Source organism: Melopsittacus undulatus, chromosome 2 (genome assembly GCF_012275295.1).
Source record: "Melopsittacus undulatus isolate bMelUnd1 chromosome 2, bMelUnd1.mat.Z, whole genome shotgun sequence".
NCBI classification, from domain to species: domain Eukaryota; kingdom Metazoa; phylum Chordata; class Aves; order Psittaciformes; family Psittaculidae; genus Melopsittacus; species Melopsittacus undulatus.
The window spans coordinates 67,769,828-67,796,738 of NC_047528.1; the positions used below are offsets into that span (position 1 = coordinate 67,769,828).

General features: G+C 40.1%; 1 protein-coding gene across 4 annotated transcripts in view; it reads right to left on the minus strand.

Annotated features, from left to right (window-relative positions):
* Positions 1-4,865: 4,865 nt before the first annotated feature.
* SLC9A7 (solute carrier family 9 member A7) overlaps positions 4,866-26,911 on the minus strand; it is a 73,490-nt gene continuing 51,444 nt past the window's right edge. Inside the window, exons 13-18 of one of the 4 annotated variants that reach the window (XR_004549413.1) lie at positions 23,166-23,225; positions 19,121-19,184; positions 16,508-16,590; positions 13,114-13,219; positions 7,028-7,350; positions 4,866-6,051 (exon numbers count right to left, since the gene is read on the minus strand). Coding sequence is in view for 3 of the 4 variants with exons in the window: in XM_034060007.1 (XP_033915898.1) it covers positions 7,102-7,350; positions 13,114-13,219; positions 16,508-16,590; positions 19,121-19,184; positions 23,166-23,225 (562 nt within the window). In the remaining variant the exon portion in view is untranslated. Of the gene's footprint in view, positions 7,351-13,113; positions 13,220-16,507; positions 16,591-19,120; positions 19,185-23,165; positions 23,226-26,911 lie in introns of all 4 variants that reach the window. The other 3 variants (XM_034060009.1, XM_034060007.1, XM_034060008.1) reach the window with 3 other exon arrangements.

Below are 26,911 nucleotides of genomic sequence, written 5' to 3' on the forward strand. Positions count from 1 at the left end.
TAAGTTGAGTATTCACTTTCTCTGAGGGAATGCAAATCTGATGGGGTTTTTTTCCAAATAAAAGTGGGAAAAGTGACCTTTAATTGCGGTATTTCAAATTACTGCCATCTTATTAAGCACATTTACATAAGCTAGCAATGAGCACAGCTTTGACATTGTGCTTTGGCACAAGTGTGAAGTGCAACTCCTCTGCCCCCACCTTTATAAATATGCATCGAGTGTGTTCATATGGGATGCTTTCAAGCTCCAAAAAATATAAAAATAAAAAACTGCAGGAAACTATGGGCACCAGAAAATTAAATGAAAAGCTTTATGTTAACAAAAGCTAGAACTAATCCAAACTTCTTTAATTTCCCCAGGACAAAGATTGCTGCTCCTTTGCATGCACCAGTATAAATCCTTTCTCACTGTGTCTTACTGTATGTGAACCTGAAGGGGCACTGGCTTTATCCAAACCAGTATAAGCAGGTATTCAAAAAGCCAGGACTTCTCTGCCTCCCTGCAGACACCTTTCTACCCTACCACATTCCCTGCTGTAGACAGTGCAGGCAACCAGAAGTCCTTTGTTCCAGTATAAGATATTATGAGCTGTCTCTCCCCACTAAGTTTCAGTCCCCAGATAAAGCTTCAGACCCAGTGGTGTTTTGGAGGTCTGCAAGTCCATGTGGGAGTGCAAAAATGGAATGGATTATGACCAAGAAGGTATCACAGAACAAAGACATAGTGGGTAAAGCATCCAAAGCAGATAGGTAATTTTATTACCCCAAAATCTGATCTGATTCTAATAACTTTCTCATTGCCGTTTAATTTCCATAGCAAAAGCTTGCACAAATTGCAAGTATCAAATGAATATATGACATTTCACTTGAGTCTGCCACACAGATTCCAATACGATTGGCCGATCATTTACATCCTGTTTGTATGCGTGCATGTTTTGTAAGGCACCTGCCTATTTATCAGAATGATTACCCCAGAACTGCTTTCAAAATGAATAACAGCTTTTTAGACTCAAGAAAACACAGCAGTGACGTGAGATTGCTTTCAGAAAAACCATTCAGTTACTTTCCTTGCTCTGGAGTAGAGCAAAGCCAGTGCTCCCCTGTGCAAGCCTTTGATTTTGTGATCAATTAGGATGGGGTAGTTCAATTACTTTTGCATTATTCCATTGGCCTTGGCTTAGGATCAAGTAGGCAGAAGCATACAAAACTCAGCATTGAGGACTGCAAAATTAAGAGTAGCAATTGTTTACAGTGATGTTCCCACAGTAAAGCTGCCTGTTTAAGCCATTTCCTGGCTTTGTAATTCACTGTTTCCTCCACACTTTCCTTCTCTTTCAATGAGCCAGCTTATTTCTGCTGGAAGTTACGTTTTCAGAAGGGCACTCCCAAAAATCCCAGTCCAAGAAGTATCTGTGGTTTCTCAGTGCACAGCGTTAAACTCTCCCAAACGTGGGAGGCAATAATCCCCTCTTGCACTACAAATAAGGTTTGCATGGGCTCCTTCTCACAAACAGCATATGTCAATATAGGAACATCTGAAATTATTCTACGTTTTTTTCTCTTAGAAACGTGCTTTCAAGCTACACAGCAGCTCTGTCCTGCTTTCTGTGACTGATCAAGATGGAGATGGCACCTGGGCAGCTTGGGGTATTTACTGTCTGCCTTCCTGCTGGATGACCTGTGTCTCCTAGTCATAGTTTATCTTCCCTTGCCTCTAAGCTTCAGCAGGTCACAAGTTCAGTGTTTTGGAGAGGAGTACTCCCTGCTGATGCATCTGTAAGTTCTCTGGTTTCTCCCCAAAAACGGTCCTCCCCCTGCATCTTAAAGAAAAGCACATGAAGTTGAGGCTTCTGAGTGCTAGAATTCCATTCCCACACTTGTGCAGAAGCAGAGACCATGCCTGCCAAGGCTGAGGTCAAACATGTTATTCCTGTGAGTGACTTCAAACAGAATTAAAAGAAACACTGAACCTTTCTTTGAAAGGCATGAGAAGCATATTAGTTTCTAGAGTTTTACTGTTCAGAATTAGATGTAAAGAAGCTCCTGTGACCAGTACTGTCTGAAGAGAGACTGCAGTTCTGAAATTATACAAGGACCATGTTTTCCATGCCCATGTACAAATTGTTTCACTGATTATAATGAAAAATCACAGGATCAGGCCCTCCTAGTAATAAATAGCATGAGCAGCTTACAATAAAGGTTGCTAGACTTCCTACTACGAGGTCTTTCCCTCCCCCTAGGAATAAAACATAGCAGCTATCATTTAGTAGTAGACATACTTTTAACCTTTGCTACGTAAATGCTTCAGATCAGCTCTTTGAAAGTTCAGCCAAAAAAACTTACATTTCTGTTTTCCCCTCCAGTTAAAATTTCTGCATTCCTTTCCCCAAGGCAATTCCTTCAGTTAAAAAAGAAATAAAATGAAAATTAAATTCCTTTCATAGGCTAAAAAATTTTCATCCTTGGAATAGTGCTAGACTTAGTCAAGTACCAAGTGTGTGATACTTCACCCTTGTTCTGTCTTTATCAGAAAAGGTAGGTTACACTGTACCCTTCCTCTGCATAGCAGACAGGTAACATACAGAGAAACCACACTTATCCTATCACTCCTCCTTTCTGATAACTTGAGATCAGAGTACCAGCTATGCTGAAGCCAGTGTAAGCAGCACTTTGAACACCTCTCACAAAAAATCACCCTGTGTTGTACCTGTGTTTGAGTGAGGCTGCTCTTGGTAGTCACAGGATCAGCTCACAGCTACTCAGCTTTAACTGATAAAACTGCCTCTAGACCCAGGGAAGCAAATTTGGTCTTTTACACAAAACATTTGCAGACGGCTCAAAACATCATCACATTGCAAGCACCCCTGATGAACTACAAGGAAAGCACATAAATGCCAGATTTTCAGGTATTTTTGTGTTCCTCCAAATTCTGTAAATAAAACCCCAACCCCTGCCATCCCCTGCCCCCAGTATTACAGATGAATATGCAGAAAGGTTTAGACAACTTCTTAGTCTGTTTAAATATAATGTTGGTGTACTGCTTGTGGATTTACTTGTGTTAAAAGCCACAGCAATGGGAATTCAAGCAACTGCAAAACAGTCATGCCTAACTGCCAGCATTAGCTTCTAGGAAGCACTGAAATAAGATTAGCAGCTTCACTTTTCCCTTCTCAAGATTCCTTGGCAACTTCAATGAGGAATTCCAGCAGTGAGTTGATGATGGAGCAAGCAAAACACTGTAAATTACTCAGCCCCAAGTGCAAGGGCAGCCACATAAGCTGCAACGTCCTATGCTGGTATAGCAATACTTCTTTCAGTGAAGACCATCATCTTGTAGGTTTTCTATTTCAGTCTGAAGAAGATACTGATCCATAGTGATTGTGGTTCAGTACAGTCTCAAGCTGTGCTTTCTATTCAAAACCTCACACCAAGTTTTATAAGACAATACACATTTGCTGGTATGATTTGGTCAAGTTCTTGGAAGCTCAGAATCTTACTGAATCATAGAATCATAGAACAGTTAGGGTTGGAAAGGACCATAAGGTCATCTAGTTCCAACCCCCCTGCTGTGGGCAGGGACACCTCACACTAAACCAGATCACCCAAGGCTCTGTCCAATCTGGCCTTGAGCACTGCCAGGGATGGAGCAGTCACAACTTCCCTGGGCAACCCATTCCAGTACCTCACCACCCCTACAGTAAAGAATTTCTTCCTTATCTCCAATCTAAACTTCCCCTGTTTAGGTTTTAACCCATTACCCCTTGTCCTGTCACTACAGTCCCTAATGAAGAGTCCCTCCCCAGCATCCCTGTAGGCCCCCTTCAGATACTGGAAGGCTGCTCTGAGGTCTCCACGCAGCATTCTCTTCTCCAGGCTGAACAGCAACAACTTTCTCAGCCTGTCTTCATATGGGAGGTGCTCCAGTCCCCTGATCATCCTCGTGGCCTCCTCTGGACATGTTCTAACAGTACCATGTCCTTTTTATGTTGAGGACACCAGAACTGCACACAATACTCCAAGTGAGGTCTCATGAGAGCAGAGTAAAGGGGCAGGATAACCTCCTTTGACCTGCTGGTCACACTCCTTTTGATGCAGCCCAGGATGTGGTTGGCTTTCTGGGCTGCGAGTGCACACTGCTGGCTCATGGTCATTTTCTCATTGACCAACACCCCCAAGTCCTTCTCCACAGGACTGCTCTGAATCTCTTCTCTGCCCAACCTGTTGCTCCGACCAGGAGTAGGACCTGGGATTGCTCAGACCCAGGTGTAGGACCTTGCACTTGGAATGGTTAAACTTCTTAAGGTTGGCATCAGACCACCTCACAAGCGTGTCAGGGTCCCTCTGGAAAAGGAATTGAAAGTATTGAACTAATCTTTCAAAGGGATACACCCAAGAAAAACATATCTGTTAGAGAGTTGGTGAAATATGCAGTATTTCAGGACAAGAAGGGCTTCTTTTGTTGGTTTTATTTTTCCCCCAACGTTTTCAGTAAAGGAGTCCCCTTGTGAATTTGGTACAGGGATTGGTGTAAGAAGGGGCTACATGTTTTAGCTTACCGTTTGTCAGCAATGATATATAATTTTGGAAAGACTTATGATGAAAAATAGGTAAAAATCAAGGAATAAAATTAATTCTTGCAATATAGGAATCAAAATGAAGCTTATTGATATGGGCCTCTCTTTACTGTGTTAGATAAGCATTTTAAGTTATTTTTGAATGTGAAGTTAGACTATGATATTCCTCACTTCTCACCAATCATCTGTAGCTTGGCTGCTCTTTCACAACCACATTTTGGGCTTACTGGTGGACTTCATTCAATTGTATATTTTTCCTGTGAGAATTAAAAACACAGAGAAGCACCTGCAATGGGATGGTTTATTGATGCTTTCAAGAGATTCCATCTTCCTGAGCAAGCTAAGTAACATAGCTTGTACTTCCAGAAGCAGTACCTCATCTTTCCTCCAAAGAACAGATCTCTCTTTGCCTAAGATTCTCTTTCCAGCTGAAGTGATTTGCAAAGCTTCAGCTTCAAGCTGCATGTAAAGATCTACCTCACTGTATCAAACCCATTTATTTTGAGTATGTTTCACTATCTCAACCCAAAATTTGGTTCATATGACAGAGAATAACACTAATTGTTGTAGAAATCTCAAGTCCTCCCTCAGCACTGACCACACGGGTCCCAAAGTGTTGTCCAAAATAAATGTAATGGTTTCTGTAATTTAGTAGGAAGCTACCTTTTCTACTGCCAGAGCACTTAAAACAAAAAGAAAAAAGAGAAAACAAGCCATGTAAACAATATAAATAGCATGGATCATTGCTATCTGCTTTGTCTTCCTTGGAAGCAGAGGAGAACTGAAAAGGAGTTGTTCTGCTTGGAGGTCTTCAATCAGGGTTTGTTACTCTTCATCACTTAAGAACATAGATGACTGTATTGGTCTTCCAGTTTTTCCACAAAGACTTCTGGTTTCCTTGTCTCTCTTAATCATATCAGACAGTCACTACAGATCAATGCCCTTTACACATGTACCTTGGAGGGACAGACAAGGAGGTAGATCACTCAGAGAACACAGCTGAAAGAAAACAGACTAGACAACATGACTGCAAAGTTTCCCTGCAGCAGTAAGTTCTCATACCGAAGGTAGCCCGTAAAGTTTAATAGTTAAGTAAAACCAATGGGTATTTACTCACACACAGTTTGGGGAGCAAGAAAACCACACTTTTAGACAAACTGATATTACATCACGTTAGTGGGCAACAAAACTCTTTAAAAAAATAAACCTTTTGACACACGAGAATGAAATCACATTTTAGCATGCTTTAAACAGCTGAACTGCTCTTCAAAGCATGAATTTTCAGCTACTGGCAAAGACTATGATATCTCCTCATTTGGAAATTAAAAAAGCATTTAGCAATAAGTTAAAGCTAGCCTACATGTAAGTGGGCTAAATACTAGGCAAAGATTTTTCCCTTTTCACATTTAAGATACTACAGTTCATCACTTCCATAGCTTATATGTTGTGCAATGTCCCACAGAAGTTTCACATCCACTCTGCAAAAGAGAACAAGAGTAAACACCTTTCTTTTAGGATAGTCACAAATGCTAAAGCCAGTGGTATTTGCTTGTCCATTTAATTAGATGTTTGCTGTTTATCACACACAAGAACTGTAAGCAGAGTCCATGGATTCTTCTGAGCAATATGAAACCTCATGGTTCCATGCAAGTTCAATACTGTCTCTCTCATACCCCCCCTGCCCTCTTTATTTGCTGTTTTCCCCAGTCCAAGATATGTTTCCAACTATTTTCACCTGATTTTAAGAGCTTTAAGGGAAAGAAGGTATTACCTCATTACTTCTACTCAAGAAAGCCTGGCTCCAGGCTTGTGCTGGTTCAGGTACATCTTAGACCACAGGAAGCTGGATGTTTTTCTTTTGAGGCACTAGAAGTTCAGCTAATAGTAATAGTCAAGTTGCCTAAAGCTAAAGGGAGAAGTAGCTCTTGTTGCCTTCCTATTTAAACACCTGGCCAGTGAAGAAATCTTCTTTTCCCTGAAATGCATTAAGTACAGCTTGCAGTAACAGATTCCCCACACAGTCTGGCATTCATGCACTTGTAGTTCTAATGTATACTGTCCTGTCTTACTCGATAGTTTCCTCAGTGAGGGAAGTTAACAGTGGATCTCTCCACACTCAGATACACACACATCTTTTTTCACCGCATAATTACTAGGTTTATATTTCTTCTTCCACATTCTCAAGCTAAGCCAAAACAAGCTCAGTTCTGTGACAATGTTTTCTTGTACCTCTCTTCAGAGAGAGCTGCTGCAGCTGAACAAGACAATTGCAGCATGGTAATTATACATGAATTCAGTATGTGGTTGAAAATAGAGTGACCAGTTTTCTCATTCATCCTTTTTCAGACATTTAGAAAATCCCACTGTCAGCATCTTGAGTAAAAAATAGGTGACATCTTCAGACCCTAGTAAAATCACTTACACATGTTGACATGTTTAAATAAACATCCCCACCTCAAGTGACACAGTGGCCTGCAGTCTTCCTTGATCCATCCACAGAGCAAGAGTTATTTTTACTGAGTCAGTAATCATGCATTGTCTTCCAGAGGAAATACTAGCCGGGTACCTCTGCTTGTAATTTCATGATCTGCTGCTCCCACATCACGTTCCAGTGCTTCCTCTGAACTGCTTTTTGTTCTCCTGTCATCAAGGCTAGTGGTAGCTGTATGGGGGCCAGAAGAACCGTTTGCAGTTATTGTTGTATCACCGTATGTCACAGTAAGGTCACCATCATTCAGAATAAAATCAGAATCCTCTTCTCTAAGCTGTTCTTGATTCTGGGGGAAAAAGAAAAAAAAAGTAACGAAAAACCTTGGCACAGCACACATCCACTCTTTGTCAAGAAGGTAACTGAATGGAAGAGCTCACCTGTGTGTTAACACAGAAGTGGAAGTGAGCTGTAAAGATCCACCTTGAGAAATGTTAAAAATAGCTTTGATCCTAGTGTTTGCAAATCAGCTTACTGCTGCCTATATAACTACTGCTGTTGTGGAGAGACAAGGGGGAGCTGAATCCAAGAACTAGATTATAAAACAGGTAACTGGGGATTTAATAGCACTGGAAGTTTACCAGAAGTACAGGAAAGACGCGCAATACACTCTGTTTTTTGCTTGACAATTTAGAAGGCGGTACAGGAAAAAGACTGGAGACTACACATAATTAAGTCACTCCAGATACAGAGTTGCATCTGTTACTAAGGAATTTGGCTAATTAGCAAAAGACTTGCATAAACTGATCAGAACTCATTAAGCCCAAATTCCTTATATTTAAGTTTCCCCGGACAAATTTTTGTTATAGACCAACTCTTTTTAAACTATCTCCTCCATCTTACCTGGTACTAAATAGAGAATTATTTGACCTAGTTCTTAGGAACGCTCCTGAGCCATACAAGTAGAAAGACTGATATAAGAAAGTGCTAGCTTCATAGTTTTGTAAATAGTTCTCATGTTTTCTTTTCAAAATCAGTTAAAGTGGCTCATGAAACCCTGTGAATCTATTTTGGCAGAGACAGGATGAAATACACTATCAGAGACTACAAATTGCTAGAGTAATAATTTCTCTACAACAGCAAGCACCTGTACCATGTTTCACTCTTGTTTAACATGGTCTTGGTAAAAAGGCAAAACAGCAGAATTAGTGAGAAAAATGGGGCCTCTTCATATTTGAAGAAAATTCTATCAGCTTTTTTTTTTTTTAAAAAAAAAAAAAAAAGCTATAAATTTGCTTTCTTGTCTCTGAAAACAATTATTTCCATACTGCTTAGCAAGAATGAAATAAGCATGTATTGCTGTTCTCCTTGGTAGGCTGGACACTGATCAGGTTATGTTCTCAAAATACATCATCTTCTTCCACTTTGGCAAAGGAAGGAGGGTTCAGGCTACACGAGGTAGGAAGCCTGTTATCAGCCCAACCAGAAAGCCCTACCTGCACTGAGAACAGGAGGCACTTGAGATTGAAAATGCTGATTAACCTGTTCACAATGAAAAATGTGGTTAAATAAAGCTACCTAGGAAAGCTACCTGTCATTATTTCAGAGTGATAATTGGTCAAAATAAGGCAGCAGAAACCTCTGGATGATGCAGACTGTTTAACTAATGAGGATGGGAAGCGGTGTCAAGAGTTTACCAAAACCAATGACAGAAATGGTGCAGTTCGGTGTCAGGTGCAAGACAAGCCCTACTTAAAATGAATACTGATTCCTCAGAACCTTTGTGGCATCCAAATTGATCATCACTTATTAGAGACAGGGTTACTGTGATAGAAAATACAGTTCTCAAAGAGCAAACAGCTCTGAACACTTGGTTTCTTTGATTGCAAAGAAAACAGTGAACTACTGTCACTGTTTTAAGAAAGGCAGGCAGAAATTAAAGAGTTCAACTCGAGTTGGCAGAATCAGACTTTACAAGGTTTCCACTGCAAAAAAAAAAAAAGTATAAGTCCAAGGGACAAGACCAGGATGTTTAGAAAAGGTACACAAAATCAGCTGTTTAAGAAAATCTGGTGTCCCTATACATTCTGGTTTTGAAGAAGAGACAAACAAAGATGAAAAGCAGAAAAATTAGTTAGAATGGTTTGTGACAGCTGACTGGCTGTTTTAAGAAGTCAAAGAAATCAGCAGCTCTATCACAAGTTGCCTTTCATGGTATTTGCTCTTGAAGAAGCACCAAGGAGGAGAAAGCACGGCTAATGGCACATCAGGAGGTATTGCAATACCAGGGCCACATGTGCAGTGTCTGCAGCAAGGTCCCAAAGCATCTTCTGTCTCCTCAATACTATTTAAAAGGGAATCCTTACAGCCACCTGTCAGATAAGCAACTGGTAAGAACACACACTATACTTGAGCTTCTCCAAAAGACTGAAAAGCCAAGTACTGCTTGGGCCACAGGCTTTAAACTATATGGCAAGTCCTAACTCAGTCTTTGCTGGTTTGTCCCAGGCTGTGCTTACATGTATGTAAACATGATCAGTTCCAGAGAAAACACTGAGCTTTCTTTCAGTGTGCTGAACAAACTTGCCTTCTACAGGCCAAATTCCACTTATTTCACTTCTGAAAAGCACTGCAAGTAGCAGGCAATTTATTTTATGTGTTTCCCCAGAGAACATCCATGAACAATCCCATGTAGCATATAGATTTGCTATGTTTGCAAGCAAAGAGGATGGGTGAATAAACCTACTGTGCTTCATGCAGCATGAACAATTCAAGAAAGGCAGGAAATGTATCCAAGTAGATCCCCAGAGGCTTGAAATTCTTCCAACAATAACCCTAAACTGGCCTCTGCAGTCCCTACAGTTCTGTAGGAACAGCTTCAATTCACTCAAAAAACATAGGTCTGAATTTCACTACTTAAAAACTAACAAACTAGAATGGCTGGGTAGCTAAATCCAAAACCATATAAAAGATTGAATTTTGCTTTGATGTACTGACCATAAGCCTGAGGGCCCTCAGAGAACTCTGTCCCATTTGTGGTAAAATCTGCCCATGCTCTTAGGAAAGCATGCTGGAGACATTCAAACAGCTAAAGCTTGGAGTTCCTGCTTACAAAGCCAGTCTTTATTGCCTTCCAATGCATGCGCTTCTTTTTGCATTGCCAAGTACACCACACATACAAAGTGCTGGTAATCATCACGTACACTGCTGGTGCTGAATACAACACAGGCAATGTGAATGACAAAACTTGTATCAGAAGTTACTTATCTTCTGCTTCCAAAACAAAAGTGTCATGTAGCAGGCATGCAAACAATCTCTCTTTAGAGTTTCTCTATTTCTCAGCTGACTTCAAATTCTTCAAGGAAATTAAGCAACTTCTTGCTGTGAAGCTGGAGGCAGGAAGAAATGGAAGGGGGGATGCACAGGTGAAGCATTTTCTTTCCAGTTTCAAAAATTCAGTCCTCCAAGGCTTACATAGAGTGCAAATGAAGTTCCTTTACTGGGTTTGCGCATTTAGAAAGATAATTGAATTCTCTCTGCTTTTATACCAAGCTGTCACACTTTGTATGGTGCAAGAAATAGACTTAAAAAATGGGTGGGAGAGTGCATAGGACAAAAAAAATACAACCCTGAACAACCAAAATATCTCCAAGAGTTCTTGATCATCAGGAAGAGGAGGTGAAAATGCAGATGGCTCTTCCAAATGGAATAAAGAGTTGAAACAATTACTAAAGTTTTAAAGGACATGTCAATAAGGCAGAAAAAAAGTGACCTACATCATTTTGGGATTAATTGGAAAGCCCTGCCATATGGACATAGAACTATAGAGTGGTTTGGTTTGGAAATGACCTCAAAGATCATCACCTAGTTCTACCCTCTGTCATGGGCAGGGACATACACTGAAGAGAGCACCAGAAGAGAAATATAGGAGTGAATTCTTGAAAAGCATAATTTACAAAATTTCTACAGCAATTTTTCATGCTTTTAAATTCCAACATGGATTCTGTTTGGGTGGGAAGCATTTGACAGTGAGCTTAGCAACACAGTCTAAAGCAGTAGGAGAACATAGGCAAGGAACAGTAACTGCAGCTTTGGGAAAATATCCACTGCACCTCACCCCCTGCATGCTGACTCAGAAACTTACATGTATGCCATGCAACTTCAGGCTTAAAGGACACGATCTCTTACTTAGGAATAGGTTGTAGGTGGACTATGTAATAAGATAACCCACCCTTTGGCATCTTATTAAAAACATGTACTCCCAGTCACAGAAGTGATGATGAATTCTAAATAAGGTTGTAATAAAGCCAGGGAGGGAAGAAATATTGAAAACAATACACAAATATACAGTCAGTATAGCCACATAGGTGCATGCATTCTTCTCTATGCAGATGTCATAACTGCTCAGACATACATCTGAGTGAGATCTAGAATTTATTACTTCTTTTTGAAACACATTTTCCAGATATTTTACATTCTCACGAGTATTTACAGACTTTTTTGCTTGTTTAATTCCAAGTCTTAATTCTCTCAGATGTACCATTAAATTTTCCTGGAAACACTTCAGAAAAGCACAACTATGCAAAGCAGCTTTTGTACCTCAAAGATATGGCACTCTCAGTTGCTTTACCTACACCTAATGATAAGGCAGAAAGATTCCACAACTTTTAGCCAGTAATAAAACGGTATAGCCGAGTGCTATCACAAATCCTGCAATGCAGAGTAACGAAAAGCAATAAAGCAACTGCAAAGTCTGTAAATCTTGAGAAGAAACTAGAAATAAAAGTCTCAAAACTATATTCTTCCCTAAGACTAATGCAGCAATGCAATGAAATAAGAACAAGAAGACAGCACAAAGTTCCACGTCATTCATATACCTTATATAAAGTACGCGGCCTTATAAGCACTTTTAATGATGCAGTTAACATCCCAACTGTGTATGCATTTGTGTGTGCCAGAACAAATCCAATAAAAGAATAAGTTTACACATACAGTAGTAGCTAAGAATCGGGAGTAAAGATGAGGGAGAAAAAGTCCAACTGTTAAAGAAAGTGAAGCCAAATCTTACATTTTTATTCTGGTTACTAGATAACTAATCTTACAAGATCAGAGATAGACACATGGGCAACACACAAGTAGGCTAATTGATCTGATGGATGCATTCCAACCTAGATCTGTTGTAAGATCTTTAGTGGCACTGCAAAGATGGGAACAAGGCCAATTTCTTGCATTACCAATAGCTCCAAATAGGCAGCAGGTATTTCACACTTCTTTGAAATTTTACTATCAGGTAAAAGCAAGATGCTAATGACACCAGAAAGATAAGCAGGGGTAGTATTCCAAAGTTGGAATTGGAATTCATAACTATCTAGGAAAAGATTAATAGAAAACTGGTCCAAGACTACTTGAACATGGCAGAGATGTTACCATTCCAAAGAACCTGTAAATCTGAGTGATCCCACATAGTGCAACGGTTTTATTTATGGGCAGCTTATACAGAGTTGTACATTTCAGAAGCCCTGTGGAGATAGGAATAGCATGTATCAAGATCCTGCAAGAGTAATAGGAGAATGAAGCATCAATTATTACAAGACATGGCTGTAAAGCCAGTATAGTGACCTGCTACACTGAGATAAGTAATTGATGAAACACAGTCTCAGATTTCACAGTGGAAACAATGGGAGGAAGCTCCACCAGATTTTTTTCTGGCATAGGTGCATGGGCCTGTCTTCTCTGAAGGAGACCTCAATGCACCCTCAGCAGTAACAGGAAAAGAATCTTGTCCAAAAGTGTTGAGAAGGGACTGAATATTTTACAGTGATTCACAGAACTGGTTTATTGACTAAGCTTGTGATTTTCCAATATACTTTAATGTCTTTTTTTTTTTAAGGTAGTATTTGAACAATAAAGATCATATCTTATTTTTACTGACGGAAGATGTTGCCTCAAGGTAGAGTATCTTAAACCTTTTCTGCCTTGAACAAACCAACACTTTCTTGTGGTGTGTCTCTCTCACCAACCTTTTGCCTAAAATAATAGTAATAAAAAATGCTTTCCTGAAGTTAGATAAATAAAAAAACAAAACCCAGAAGTATTGAGTTGTTCTACTTACATCATAAACCTGGGGACTTGTCAGACAGCGAGCAACCAGACCACACCAGCTGGGTAGAGTTGTGGTTAATGGAGGGCCACTGTGGGTGAGAATTGGCTTTAAATAACTGAAGTAGTTAAGGAAAACACATCAGTGCTCGAAAACCAGTATTGAAAATAAAAAGACAATTGTACATGAAAGTGGTTCTGCCTTTGACCTATGTGCAGTTCAATAATTGCATGTAAAATATCCATTTGAAAAAAATCTGCATTTGTAGACAAATAAATGAAAAACATCTCCCCCCAAGAAACATTTTCCTTTGATCCTTTCAAGGGCAGTTTCCTTACTCTTACACTCCCTGCAAGGAAAACAACCTAACACCCTTCTTACAAGTTTCAAGCAGTTGCAGTGGTTCAGCTTTTGGGATCTCTGGTGCCAAAAGGAGCAAGCAGAGGCACAAGTGCTAATAGGTCCAAAGGTATTTCTGCTGTGCAGGTGGGAGCATGGTGTTGAGGTGAGCTAGAGGTAACAAGGTGACACACGTGTGTGGCTCAACACAGAGAAATAAAGAAATACTGTCCATCCAATGTTTTCAAAGCAATGCAGCCACTTGAGTTACTAGCTGGTCACCAAACCACAAAGATGCAACTAAAGATCTTACCCTAGTAAGGCTCAAAGTTATCTCTGCAGTGCACATGTTCATACCACACAGAGCCCTAAAGAAGGAAAACTGCATGGAAAGAATCACATAACACAGAGTGGAAGAAAAGCAATGCTACCTAGATTATATTGAGGGGGCAGCAGGATGGGAAAGGTGTCATTACACCTCTTTTCAGATGTCTGCCTCCAGGTAAATCCTTATGTGTTCACACAGATGGACAATCTGCCTGGGGAAATGCTCTGGAGTCAAAAAAGGTGGCTCTGCTACAGAGCAGCAAGCTGGTCTTGACTGGCACAAGAAAAGAGCTCAGGAGGAGAGTGCTAATTCTTCCAAATGTTTGAAATCAGGACCACAGGGGTCTGGGTTGGTGTGGGGTTTCTTTGTTATTTTTTCAGTTGTTCTGATTATTTTAAATGTAAATATATATTGCAGGTAATTTATTTCTCTCTGGGCTTGGAGTTCTAAGAATCAAGTCCACTTGTGAACATAATGGTTTCCCTGATCCTCTCACAGATGAAGGTACATAGGGGAAAGGAGGAGTTTTAAAGGGGGCTCTTTATACAGAGATGTATCCCTCCCTTTTAGCAGATCCTAGCATAGCATGTTTACTTGAGCTTGTAACAGCATGATTATGCTGCTGCAGAGTTATGTTTCCTACTTTCCTCCTCCACTAGCAGTGTGGGCTACACCCAGTCCTGGAAAGAAATAAGCGTTTTACCCTCACACTAACCTACCAGCCTCTATATTGCTTTGCAGCAGACTGGCACGCACCAACTTCGCCATAATAAAACAAAACCAGTAAAAGGCATCTGGTACTTCAAAGTTGCAGTTTTTTTTCCTGTTTAACAATTGTGGGTGAATACTAGAAATAGCCCTTGACAATAAATGAACTCTGTGTTCCACAAGAATGAATTTCCCAGTTATCCATCCGGACAGAGCTCTGCAGGCAATAGCCAGTGTCAGAGAGCACTGCCAAGTGCAACTTACTTACATCTTTTTCATGTTAAGTTCCTTTGCAGAGAATGAATTTTGAGGCATTCTGCTTTTCTACCCACGAACCAAGGGAATGCATCAGCAAAAAACATTTTACTTGTGGGTATAGAGGTGGCAATTCCAAAGATCATCCCTTCCATGCAATTTAAGCCCACCCAGCCAATGCTTATCCGAATGCCTCTTTGCAATAGAAGGAGCAAGCTTCTATCTCTAAGATACAGAAAGACAGTTCAGCCTCTGGATGGCAGTTTCCTTGGCACAAACTTCACATAAACCTTGCCTAAAGAGTGCTAGTCACCACTGAAAAGCAAATGCATTCTCAGCACCCTTTAAGTTTCCATGAAACAGCTAATTAAGCTGTAATTTTCACCTCATACTTCCCCCTCCCCTTGCTGCAGCTGTGCTAGCCTCAGCTGAGGGAAGTCAGCATTGCCAACTACTCCTTTATTCATTGGGCACAACCCTTTTGTAAAGGCAGGGGAAGAGGATAGCTCTGCTTCCTTCTTAAAAACACAAAAAAGAAGCAGTCAGTCAGAGCCAGATCCTTCCGTGATTTTACCATGGAGGTCTTCTTTTTGACTTCCTGTTTAACAGGGTCAACAAAAACTGACCTCAACTCACCTTGACACCACCACTCAACTCAAAGGGTTAACCTGGAATTACAAACATATTTAAGCTAGCACATACACTCCCTTCTGGGCTTTGGTCCAACACTACTGCATCTGAAAGCATCAGTCACAAACACATTTTATCCTGAACTAGCAACCGCTATTAGGATCCAAATGCTTTCAACACTATACCTGGGTTTCTCTGAGTGGGAAATCTTGATGCACAAAGCATGGAAGAAAACTACTGTCCTCCAACAGGCCAGCAATCTCTTATTTCACTGTGGCCAAGATCACAGTGAAAAGACTTACTTCTCGGATGCAAGCTGCAACAAGATTAAGGCTCTGTCACAGGTATTTACATATATTTAACAGCCCCAGAAATTATTAGGAATCAATAACTTGAAGTTTTTTGAAGTTCTGGATATAAGTGATCTGCCATGACCACAAGGTTATCTTTGTTATTTTCCACTGAGTGTAAGCTGTTAAGGAGGGGCACCTCCATGATGTACTGATTAAGAATATGCTAAGTAGATTAATAAAACCCACAAGCGGGGAAGACAGGACAGCTACACAAAAATTGTTCAGAAGCCTCAGAAAGCATTTACCAGCTTCAGAAAGGTTTACAATACTATATACACACACAAGGACACTCTGCTTTAACACCCATAGGAAGTCCCAGATATACTAAAGGGAATAAGCTGAATCGTATGCAGATTTTTAGTTTCAGAACTTCATATATTAGCAACAAGTTTCCCCATAGGAAAAGCAGATGGCCCTTCAGAGCAATGAATTGGGGCTTAGACATGTACAGTGAACTGGAAAACTAGTTAGTGCTATGAACATCAGTGAGGATGAGAACAGATTAATGGAACAAATCAGATTGGCTGTGTTACTGTTTAGGATGGAACATCAGGTCCTAGAACTGACTGGCTTCTGTCCCCAGCAAGTATGAACATACATACATACGAGAAAGGAACGGTCCAACTTTTGAGTCGGTGACTTCAAGCTTCAGTTCTGTGCCTTGAACCTGTCAAATACTTGATCTTTCATCAACTTGACTGTCTCAAGTGCTTAAGGCTATGTATGAGTACATGGAAAAGAAAAAAGTGAGCATTTCATGCCATGAAGGTAAGCTGTTTTTTCAAAAGGATACTTATGGTCAAAGCTATACCATAGCCTGAAGAGCCAAGCACTTTCCTGCTTTGTCCTGTTCCTTCTTTCAGAATCTGGACCTTCCTATAAATAAGATAAAAACACATTCAATTATTTCAGGTAGAAAAAATAAACCCAAACAACAACCAAATCACACATTCCAATCTTCCACATTATTGTCCAAAAAGGCCAAATGACTTCAATACTGTACTTGGACTGCAGACAGCACTCTTCATTGCCCTCCAGTTACCTTAGCGAGCCCTATACCAGCAAGTTCCCTTGAGTCTAAAAGCTTATTGCACAGTTAATGCAGTAATGGATATAGGAATATGTCCAAGACTGACAAATAAGCCTCATTGATGTCTCATCCCCATCTCCCTCCCCAGATAAATGAACGGGAATAATCCAGACTGATCCCTATTCATTGCTTGGTTGGCTTCCTTAACTCCAAGTCTATTTGATGTTCTTCCCTTAAGCCTATTACTTCCTTGGAAGAACAAGGGAATTTACCATACCTGAAACTCTAACGTGATGAAATGCATCACACTTGAGAAACACGCTTCACAGGGAATCCATATAAAATCACAGTTGTTGAAGGTCATTAAAATTTCCTAAGTGCTAGATCAAGCTCGGAAGAGCCAACAATGTTAAATATAACCCTTTATTTGATGTGCTGCAAGTCATTGCACCAGTTGGTCTGCAGCTGCATCTGATTTTACTTTTGTTACTGATTTGGTTTTTTGTATGTTGGCTTTTCTGGGGGGGAGTTGGGCTTCATTTGGGATTTTTTGTTCTGGGTTTGGGTTGGGTTTTTTTTTCCCTTTTGTTTTTTTTGGTCAAAAGCCAAAGTTAAACACAGGAAAACAGATGAAGTGAGAATGCCTTGCATGAGTCCTCTGCCAAACTATTGAAAACAAGACAGGATTGCCCTGGGTACTTCTGATCTGCAAAAAATCCACAATCCACCAAGAGTTAAACCTTAGTACATTTTCACTCCCTCCACATCCCAAATGATATATTTTCTTTAACTGCGACATGCTGCTAATCTTGGCTTGGTGAAAGAAAGAGGAATCCAAAGGGAACTGACTAATGGGCTCCATTAGGAATGCAAAGCTCAGCTAAAGAAGGAAACAAATGGTAAGTGCTTCGTGTTTACATGGGAAAAAAGTAACAAGATATTTCCATCCAGACACTAAATAGAACAGAATACCCATGTTCTGTTTCCTATAAAGCAATTCTTCAAATACTGACAAGCTCAGTCTGAACTGGCCAAAGCCATCTTACCACAATACCACTTCCTAACCTTGAAATTAGGCAGGAACTGTGGTCTTCACCATAAAAGGTGTTTTGAGGCCTGGCCTTCTGATTGCTTTCAGATAGATAAAAAAACAAGTTCACGCTTCTTAGTACCCAAACCCACTATTTTGGAATCTATTTTGTGTGCTGGACACAGGCTTCTACAAAGAGCACAGAGATACCTAATGTAGTTCCTGCAATGAAAGAGATGTTTCCTAAGCAAGTAGTTGTTACCTGTGCAACCTGTGACCAAACAAAAAATAGGGCAAGGCAGGAGAAACAGCTAATAAGAAAGCTGATCCCAGATACAGCAAATATTCCATCCATGTATCTGGTGATACGGTAACCAGCCTTAACACCAGCATCATACAGCCTGAGGTTCACATGCTTGCACCCTAAGCATCCTCTGCGTCCAAAGTAATCTATCTTTGCTGTCATCCAACTTCCTCTAGCAGATTCCTGTATAAGCAACCAGTTGTGCTACAGAACAATTATGGTACTCTGGGAGCATGTAAACTAAACATCTGAACAGAAGAAATGTTGGGTGGTTGTTGTCTTGTTTGGGGTTGGCTTTTTTTTTTCCAAACCTTTAACTCTTCCTGTGAATCCACTCAGTTTCTAGACAAGGAAAACTGAAATTTCTGCTATGAACACCGTTCTCTTGATAGTCTTTGTTTGCCAATAGCGTATTGCAGGGAAAAAAGAGCCAACTCCTGGGTTGTTACTGATGCATAGAAAGCTGCACTAATGATTCACAGCAACAGTTTGCTGAATATAAATGACAATTTTTGCAGTGTTCCTTTTGCCTCATACAGGCAGTAGGTAGCACAGACAAGATCCAGCCATCTTGTGGTACAGTATGCAGGAGCTGAGACTGGATTAGCAAACTTAATCTTTGATTCCAAGCAAGTCCAAGGGTCAAAATCTGGTATCAGTTATTGGGCAGAAGCCAAGAGGATTATGTCTGTGTCAGTCTTGGGAAGAACTGTTTATGCTGTAGCATGTTAAAAGCATGCATCTTGTGTGGCTAGGGAAGAGGAAAGCACATTGTTAAATAGACTGTATTAACAGATTTTGGAAGGTTTTGGATGCCTTATACATAGACATATACACAAAAAATATTAACTCTGTAGCATTACACCCAAAACCATAGAATGTTTTTTGATAGGCATTCCTTGAATAGTATAAAGTAAAATGCATTACTGACTTGCCAGCTAGGAGAGAAAGATTCTTTCCATGCACATAGCTGCTGCAGTTCTTTATTGTCTTAGATAATACAATAAGATTAGCCTAATAGAGAAGTTACGTATTTACTTACTCCTTGTAAGACTTGAAAGCTGTCATTAGTAGGTGGAGGATCCTGATCTGGGTCAACCCCAACCCTACAGAAACATTAGGAAAACAAAGCAAGTGGTATTACCGAGGGTCGGAAATGCTGTAAGTTTGGCAGAACGCATTTTAAAAGCACTTTAAGCACCCAGCAAAGCTGCATTCAGAGAGGTTATAAGAACAGTTTGAGGAAGAGCTGTCCATTATTCCCCTGCAGTTACATAGCTGTACACAAGATGCTTTTTCACTCAAGCAGCAGCTACCTGTAGATAACAGCTTTAACTCCATCTTGGCATCAACTTGAACAGCTTACCTTTGTTGCCAATTCTTTTAGGATGGTGGCAAAGACTAATTCTGACTTAAAAGATGAATTTTGGATCACATCCTCTTCAGTGGAAAAAGCTCCTCATGTCCAGCAGTAAGGAACTAGAGACTAAAGAGCCCAGCCTAAATACTTGACACAGCAAATTACTTAGCTGCCAGATAGGCCTGAGAATAGCTCAAATATATGATTAAAAGAAGCCACACACACACAAAGTTTTAATGCACTGTATGAAACAAAAATACTTTGTAAAGACTCATAATCCTAATTTGCTGCAAGTTTCATTCACCTAACACAACACAGCCAAAGTGGATTAACGAGAGGTTTGTCTAGTCCAGACTCCTACCTGAGTGAGGGAGGGTCCGTTTAATGAAATGGTGCATGATGATACGATATGTTCATAAGAAGCAATCTACTTGCTTTTGTATAGTTAGTGAGCACCCTACTGCATCCTTTCACATAGCACTTCTCTCCAAGATGGGTATTTAATCCTTGCAATTATGCTCAGGTTGTTCTGGTTTGTTTTGGGCTATTCTTTAAGATTATTCTTGTCTAGTTTTAAATCCTGCTTATGCCTTAATTTCTGTGCTGTTTCGCAGAACCTAGACCTCCAACCTCAAATGTTGGGTAAGACTGTCATTCTCAAATGCATTGTGTTTCAGTCCTACCATGTTGCATAATAAGTGTAGGAAAATGCAGGCAACCAGAAAAACATACTGTCTGAAATAGCCAGCTTCTTCATTTTCCCTCCCTTGGAAGGGACTGAGCTGGTTTAGTGCAATCCCTCTGTTACTTAGACTTTGTGTCAGCTATTTCTAGCCACAGTGTTTACACAACATCTCAGAGGATTGCCAGAAACCAAAAGAGCCTTGCTGGTAAAACCAGTTAATTTGTGTGTCCCAGGGACATGCATCTGCATGCCTTATGGCAAGCAGTAATTCAGACACTATTTACCTTCAGGCACAGAAGAGAGAATGGATTAAACTAAAAGGGAACACCTTCAAATAAGTTCAAGGGCACCACTTCCTATTAGAATAACAGGAGAACATAGGCACAGAACTAAGGTTTTAAGTCATCCTTTATGGACTCAACAGCCAATCCAAGGCTGCACATAACTTAAAGTAGTTCAGGGAAAATCCAGAAAGCCACTCTGAGACAGCCTGTAGCAGCCTCACATAAAACAGTCTTCTTGCCTGGATTTTAACCCGAGTTTCTTTTCTTTCATTGTCACTTCCTTTTTTCACATACAGAGTTATCTTAACCTTTCGGCACATTTGGCCTGGGAATTCATTGGCACTGTCCAGCCTCACAACTAAAAGCTTTACCATTTTAAGGGAACACTAGAGAGACAAAGATTGCATGTTGGGTTGTTACACGTGCTAACATAAAACTCCACACAAAAGAGCTCTGAAAGGTTACAAGGGCTTAAATGTTACAGGTTAGGCTACCACTAAGCTATGAAGACGTAAGAAGGGTCTTCTGCAGACAAACTAGTTACCTAGTGAAGCCTCATACCAAAAGCTGATAAGCAACACCAGGAAACCCACTCAGTATAGCAATATATATACAAGATCATGCATTCCTTTATAAATACACATAAAAGAAATGTTTGTGGTTTTTCAAACTCCAGGTACGCACTGGGGAGGTTCAACGCACTATGCGAGCAACCATATTCATGTTAGCTGCATGGCTGGTGAGATGAATGGGGAGTTCAAGAATCTTGTTTGAGAAGAACACAGCTTGCATCCCCAAAACAGTTTTAGCTCACTGGCCTACTCTTTCACTTCACAGTACACAAGAAAACCAAACAATTCAGAATGTCTCAGCTTTTACTTGACTTACAAAGATGTGCATTTTTTGGGGGATTTTAACTGCTCTTAGGCAGATGAAGGGTGCTTAAGAGAGAACCAAAACAGGATGACCGTTCTGTTCAATGAAAAGTCACAGTACATCTCAGGCCAGGTGTTCGGGTTTACTGTCATGCTGAAGAGGAGCTTTTCTATATTAAAATGGCTCAAATTTTAGGAAAAACTCTTACTACAGACAGCATCTTCATTTCCACTCCACTCATTCTGAAAGCCCATTGCAGCAGTTGTGTGCATTCCTTTAGGGTGCACAGTAACAATTCAAATAAGTAACTCCTAAAAAGCAGATGTCAGATGAAGAATATGAGCAGTTTTTCAGCTGTAACAATGCATAATATTCCAAACCTGGTGAAAACCCCACCTATTTCCCCTACTGACATTGATTCAGTATTTGACAGATACCTTAATACTTCAGGGCAAACAGTTCGTAGTGTATAAATTTCAAGCATCTTTATTTCTCCCTTGGGAAGGGTACTAGAAATACTAGACAAGAGTATGCTACAGTAAAAATTGCTCCAATCTTAGCATACTTCTTCACTCCTCCCTAGTTAGTTTGCTTATGTTTTTAAGTCATAAGAGACTTTTCAGACTGAGAGCTCTGTAACAACAAAAGGACAACCACTGAGCCCAGTACCAAAGCACTATGTTTCTGCTCTTAGTTGACTTCTTAACCTCCTTCTTGTCCTTATTCTACAAGTTATGCTACAACTCCAGCATCACATATAGGAGCACAGTTACACAGATTTGATCCCTCAAATGCTAAACCTATGTATAATTCAGTAATTTAAACAGTGTGGTAGAAAACGGTTGACACACAAGGTGCAGAATATGTGGAATGCAAAGTGGAAACTAAATATATGGAAAGGAATGGTAAAAAAAAAAAAAAGGAGACAGAACTACTTCAAGTTCTCCACTATGTCATTTTTAAATGGTGGAGCTATTTCTTCTGACACTTCAAAAACCTTTCCAAGGCCCTGCAACACACAGATGACAAGTTACCGAAATACCAGGCTTTACTACATTCTGGCATATGTAATTGCTGTGGCAGCAGCCAAGAATGACTGTAACAGATAATAGTTCTCAGTTTCTCTGTACAAACAAGCATACTAAATCTCTGGCAAGTTTAGTAGTTTGCTGGGAACCTTCAATCATGACAGGAAACTTACCATTGCCTCATCCCAAAGAGTTTTCTTTGCAAAAATATTCTGTAGATGTGTATATATATATATATACACACACACATGCAATACACATGCCCTATATAACCCAGTTAGAGATTTATCTTCTTGTTGATTCTCTTTCTATCCATGTATCTGTTATAAAAACCATCAGCTGGAAAAGACTAGGATTCTGGTTTATCTCTGCTCTTATGAGCAACTTCCTGGGAAGCAATGTGATAACCCTCAGTTTTTAAAATACACCCCCAAAAAGGCTGAGCTAAATCATCTATGAAGTCCCTTCCAACCTGAACAGTTGTATGAAATAACTCCAAAGAATGCTTAAGAATACCTGTGTTATAAAGGTTCACAGGATAGCATCCGTGATTCTTCAGCTTTTAATCCTTCGCAGGCCAGAGATGCTATCTTTGCTTCATTAATTACCCATACACAGAGTTAAAAGTTGTGGTGTTTTGTGGACTTTTTTTTTGCCTAAAGACATGTGTGATCCACACTCTCCCAGAAGAAGAAAACAGACTCAGAACTGAGGAACATCTATGGCACTCTGCAGAAAAGGAGAAGCAGTAGAAGCATGCCATAGTATGAAAAAAGAGCACATACTTCAGCGTTAAAAAGATGAAAAAAGCCAAGCACGAGGTTAATTGGGTATCAAGGAAAGCACAGTGTCACCTGAAGTACAGCCAGCGGCTTTCACTCATCTCTTCCACCGATGGAACGTGGTCACCAACTCTGGTACAGTACAAGAATGCAGTGTGAGTAACAAAATGCTCATGAGGTGGTAGCTTTACAGAGCTCCCTAGCAAAACAAAGCAAACCAAACACAAAAAACCCTAACCAAAACAAAAAAAGAACGAAGCATACAACACTGAGAATGGCAGAACAATGACAAAGTGACCAAAATAACAAAAATTAATAACAGAAGTACTTTATGATCGAGATGTCCAGTAATATTCTTTGTTCATTCAGATTCAGGCTGGCAAAACACCTCTACTCATGACAGGCTACCTCCCCCAGAAAATTAGATTCAATAGCTCTGCAAAGAGACAGAGCAGATCTAAGCCAATTCCTTCCACTTCAGTCCTGCATGTAGTCTAAAAGAGAAAAACTGCTTGGAGAAAATAATCACAGGAAGCTATGAGTATATGAAAAAGGCCGCCAATAGCCATCAACAACTACCTAGTTTCAGAGCAGTCTAAAACAACAGGTAATATGTATTAAATCACTCGATTGTTTTATAAACTGTTTAACAACTGGCTAACAATCTTTAGCCACATTGATCTCCAGTCATAGCAGAATGTGTTTTTACTCTGCATTGCCCTTTTCAGTTGTACTTAAAGAAAAACACCCGTGAAAGAATGTTTGGTTTCTAATATTTTCCACATGAATTCCTTAGCAGCCTGTGAGAGCTTTTTTTCCTTATTTTTCCATGAAGGCATAGTACATGAACTATATACTGCTTATGTGAAATAAAAGCTCAGATGATCAGAAATCCACAGAGGCCTTGCTTTACAAAGAGCAAGTGTACACACCTGATTGCAGGCTGACATCTCAATGAACCAAATATTTAAGGCCATAGCTTGTGCTATGAAGAGCATGCACTCTCCTGCTCCTTGAAGGCTGAGCCAAAGACTTTAGATGGATTTGTTTTGGATTCCTGATTCAATAGCTCTTCTCCCATACCAACATACACTCCAGGTCAGAACACTCTGCTCTGAAAGGGCAAAACTGAGACATCTCTGGGTGTGTGGCAAAACCTAAAATTAAAAACTGCCCAACAACTTCCCCTCAGCAACTTCTCTCTCATTGCTGTGCCTTTGCCAAGTCAGAATGCTGAAGGTTTCCCAGATGTTTGTAATGAGTGCAGCATTTTTGGAAAATATTAGCTATTTTGGAAGATTTCAATGGTTTCTCAGAGGATGCCCAAGGAAAAGGAGAATTCCCAGCACCATGATACAGAAATAAATAAAAACTAAAGCCAGTCAGTAAAACAACTCTGGACTTAGGAAATGTTATTTCAGGTTGGTTTTACCTAATAAGGTTGGTTTCTTTACCTAACAAAGATAAGGACTCCTGAAACTGCCTGCTAAGGCTTGACAAAGCTTGGCAGTTAAACCTGTATCACCCATCTGCTCCTAGATCTATCTCAGCTCAGCTCCTACAGGGTATGGGCCTTCCCCACACGTTTTCTCCCTGATGTGAATTGTTAGGCACAGAATTTATTTTAGAGATAAGGAAGCATCTCCCATGCTTAATTCCAGATATCCAAAACATGAGGCAATCTCTTTCCTGCCAAAGGAAGGACCCACATGCGTGAGGCCAGAGGTTCAGAGGCTGCATTGCACCTCCAGCAAGAGAGATTCAAGACTGATAAAGAGATACTAGAGACTGGGAAAGAATGAGGAAGATGAGAAAAACTGGGCAGGGAAAGAGAACTGGAGGAAACGGTGCAAAAAATGATACTGTGAAAGGAAAAAGCCCACAAGGCAAGTAACAGTACTGTGTCTGTGTATCTGCCCTTCAAGCATAGCAGAAAGCAGCTAAAATAAAGCAGTGAAGGATCTAAGTTGTAGAGTAATGGAAACAGTCTGCAAACCAGAAAGACGTAATCTCTTATCAGACATCCCTCATTCCAGTCTGAAATGTAACACAAAGCTGGATCCCAACTTCAATACTCGCCTCCTGCCATTGCAGCACACTGAGGCATGGTATTTAAGAAATGCACACTTTATTGTTGGACCACCCTGTGTAAGATAATGAAGTATAACCCGAGATTGACACTATGCTGTCAGTTTTACCACCATCCCAAATAACTGGGAAGTTAACATAGCAACTATGTGAGAGTTAGTGTTTCCAGGCTTCTTTTTCAGCTTGCTCATTTAAAGGAAAAACTAAAATACAAATCATTAAATGGAAAGCTCTTAGAAACCAATATAAGGTAGGGAATACCTAAGTTGACATTTTCTGTGTAACCTTTAGCTTTTATGGTAGAAGGATACTTAAAATATTTTAAATTGAAAGACATAATGCTTTAAGATTTCATAAAAGGTCACTAAATATAACTGAAATTACTTCATTAAAATAAGCATGAGCTTCCTCATTTGAAGCAGATTGTGAAGGAGAGGAAGGCATTAGTCTACATGTTACTTCATTCAACATAAAAAGGAACAGGTCAATAACATCTAATGAAAAAATGGAAAAAAAACCCCATTGTTTTACAATACAAATGACAGGAGTTCCCTTTTTTCCTGTAACAGATAAATGAAATGATAAGTCAGCTACTTTTCTGAAAAGAGGAACTTTGCCAGTGGTTTTGATTTACAGAACTCTTGAGTTTTCCGAGACTTAAAACTTCGGGCAAAAAATTTTTTCTTTCTTTCTTTCTTCTTTTTAGCCTCAGAAGGATGAGACTATATTTTTAATATCCAAGTCTTCCTTTGGTTTCCAAGAAAAAAAAACCCAACCTACTCCTAGAGAAGTCTAACTGTTTACCATTCGTATGCTTGGATACATCCCACTGATAGACAGCCAAGAAATTCAAAACACATGACATCAGGGCTTTAGCTCCAGTTTCTGGCGTTAATTTTTAACTTGCTCAGCATCAAGTGGCAGAAACCAAAAGCACTTAAAGATCCCATTATTTTTTATTCAGATTTTGCAGTCATGACCTCACTTTCCCAAATAGTCAAGCAGCAAACTGAAGTTAAGGCTCTGCTACAAACCATAGGTTCTCTGTTTAGCCTAGTTTAATTTAAAGCCTATGTTTAAGCCTAGTTAATGGGCCCTGGTACACTGGTGACATACCCTATCTGGAAAGATTGACGCTCTTCTGATTACTTGAGGCATTCAGAACAAAGCAAGGGAAGCAGAGGGCATTTTTGCTTGTTTTCCTCCTTACACTGCTTTTTACTTTAACACGACTTAATTTTCATGTTAGCCTCTTGCAATCTAACATAATGGCAAGTGCCAAGGCTCAGAAAGCATCCCACACAACCCTAGGGACAGGAGGCTCAGGCCTGCACCAGCACTATACACTGTGCTGCTCAGGGAGGCACAGAACATTATCTCCATCTCCTCCTGCCTACAACTTCCACTGGGTAGAAAGGGATAGAAAAAGAGAGAAGCAGCTCATTTGTAAAATTCAGCTGGAAACTAATGTGTTCTTTTCTTGACCCTGTAAGGTCACACAGGACTGTTTGCTTTCCAGCAGAAAGGGCTCTATTACAGAGAGCACCTCATCAGCGACGTTTCTAATTCTCGATCAGCAGCACGAGGCTGCCACCTCCTGGCACAAATCTAATTTCATGTAATGTCAGAGATGCAGTCTCCATCATCAACAGAGCAGCGCTTATCAAGGCAGCTGTAGACATACCCATGCAGCTCTCCAAAATACTTCTTACATAGTTCCCTTGTTTACA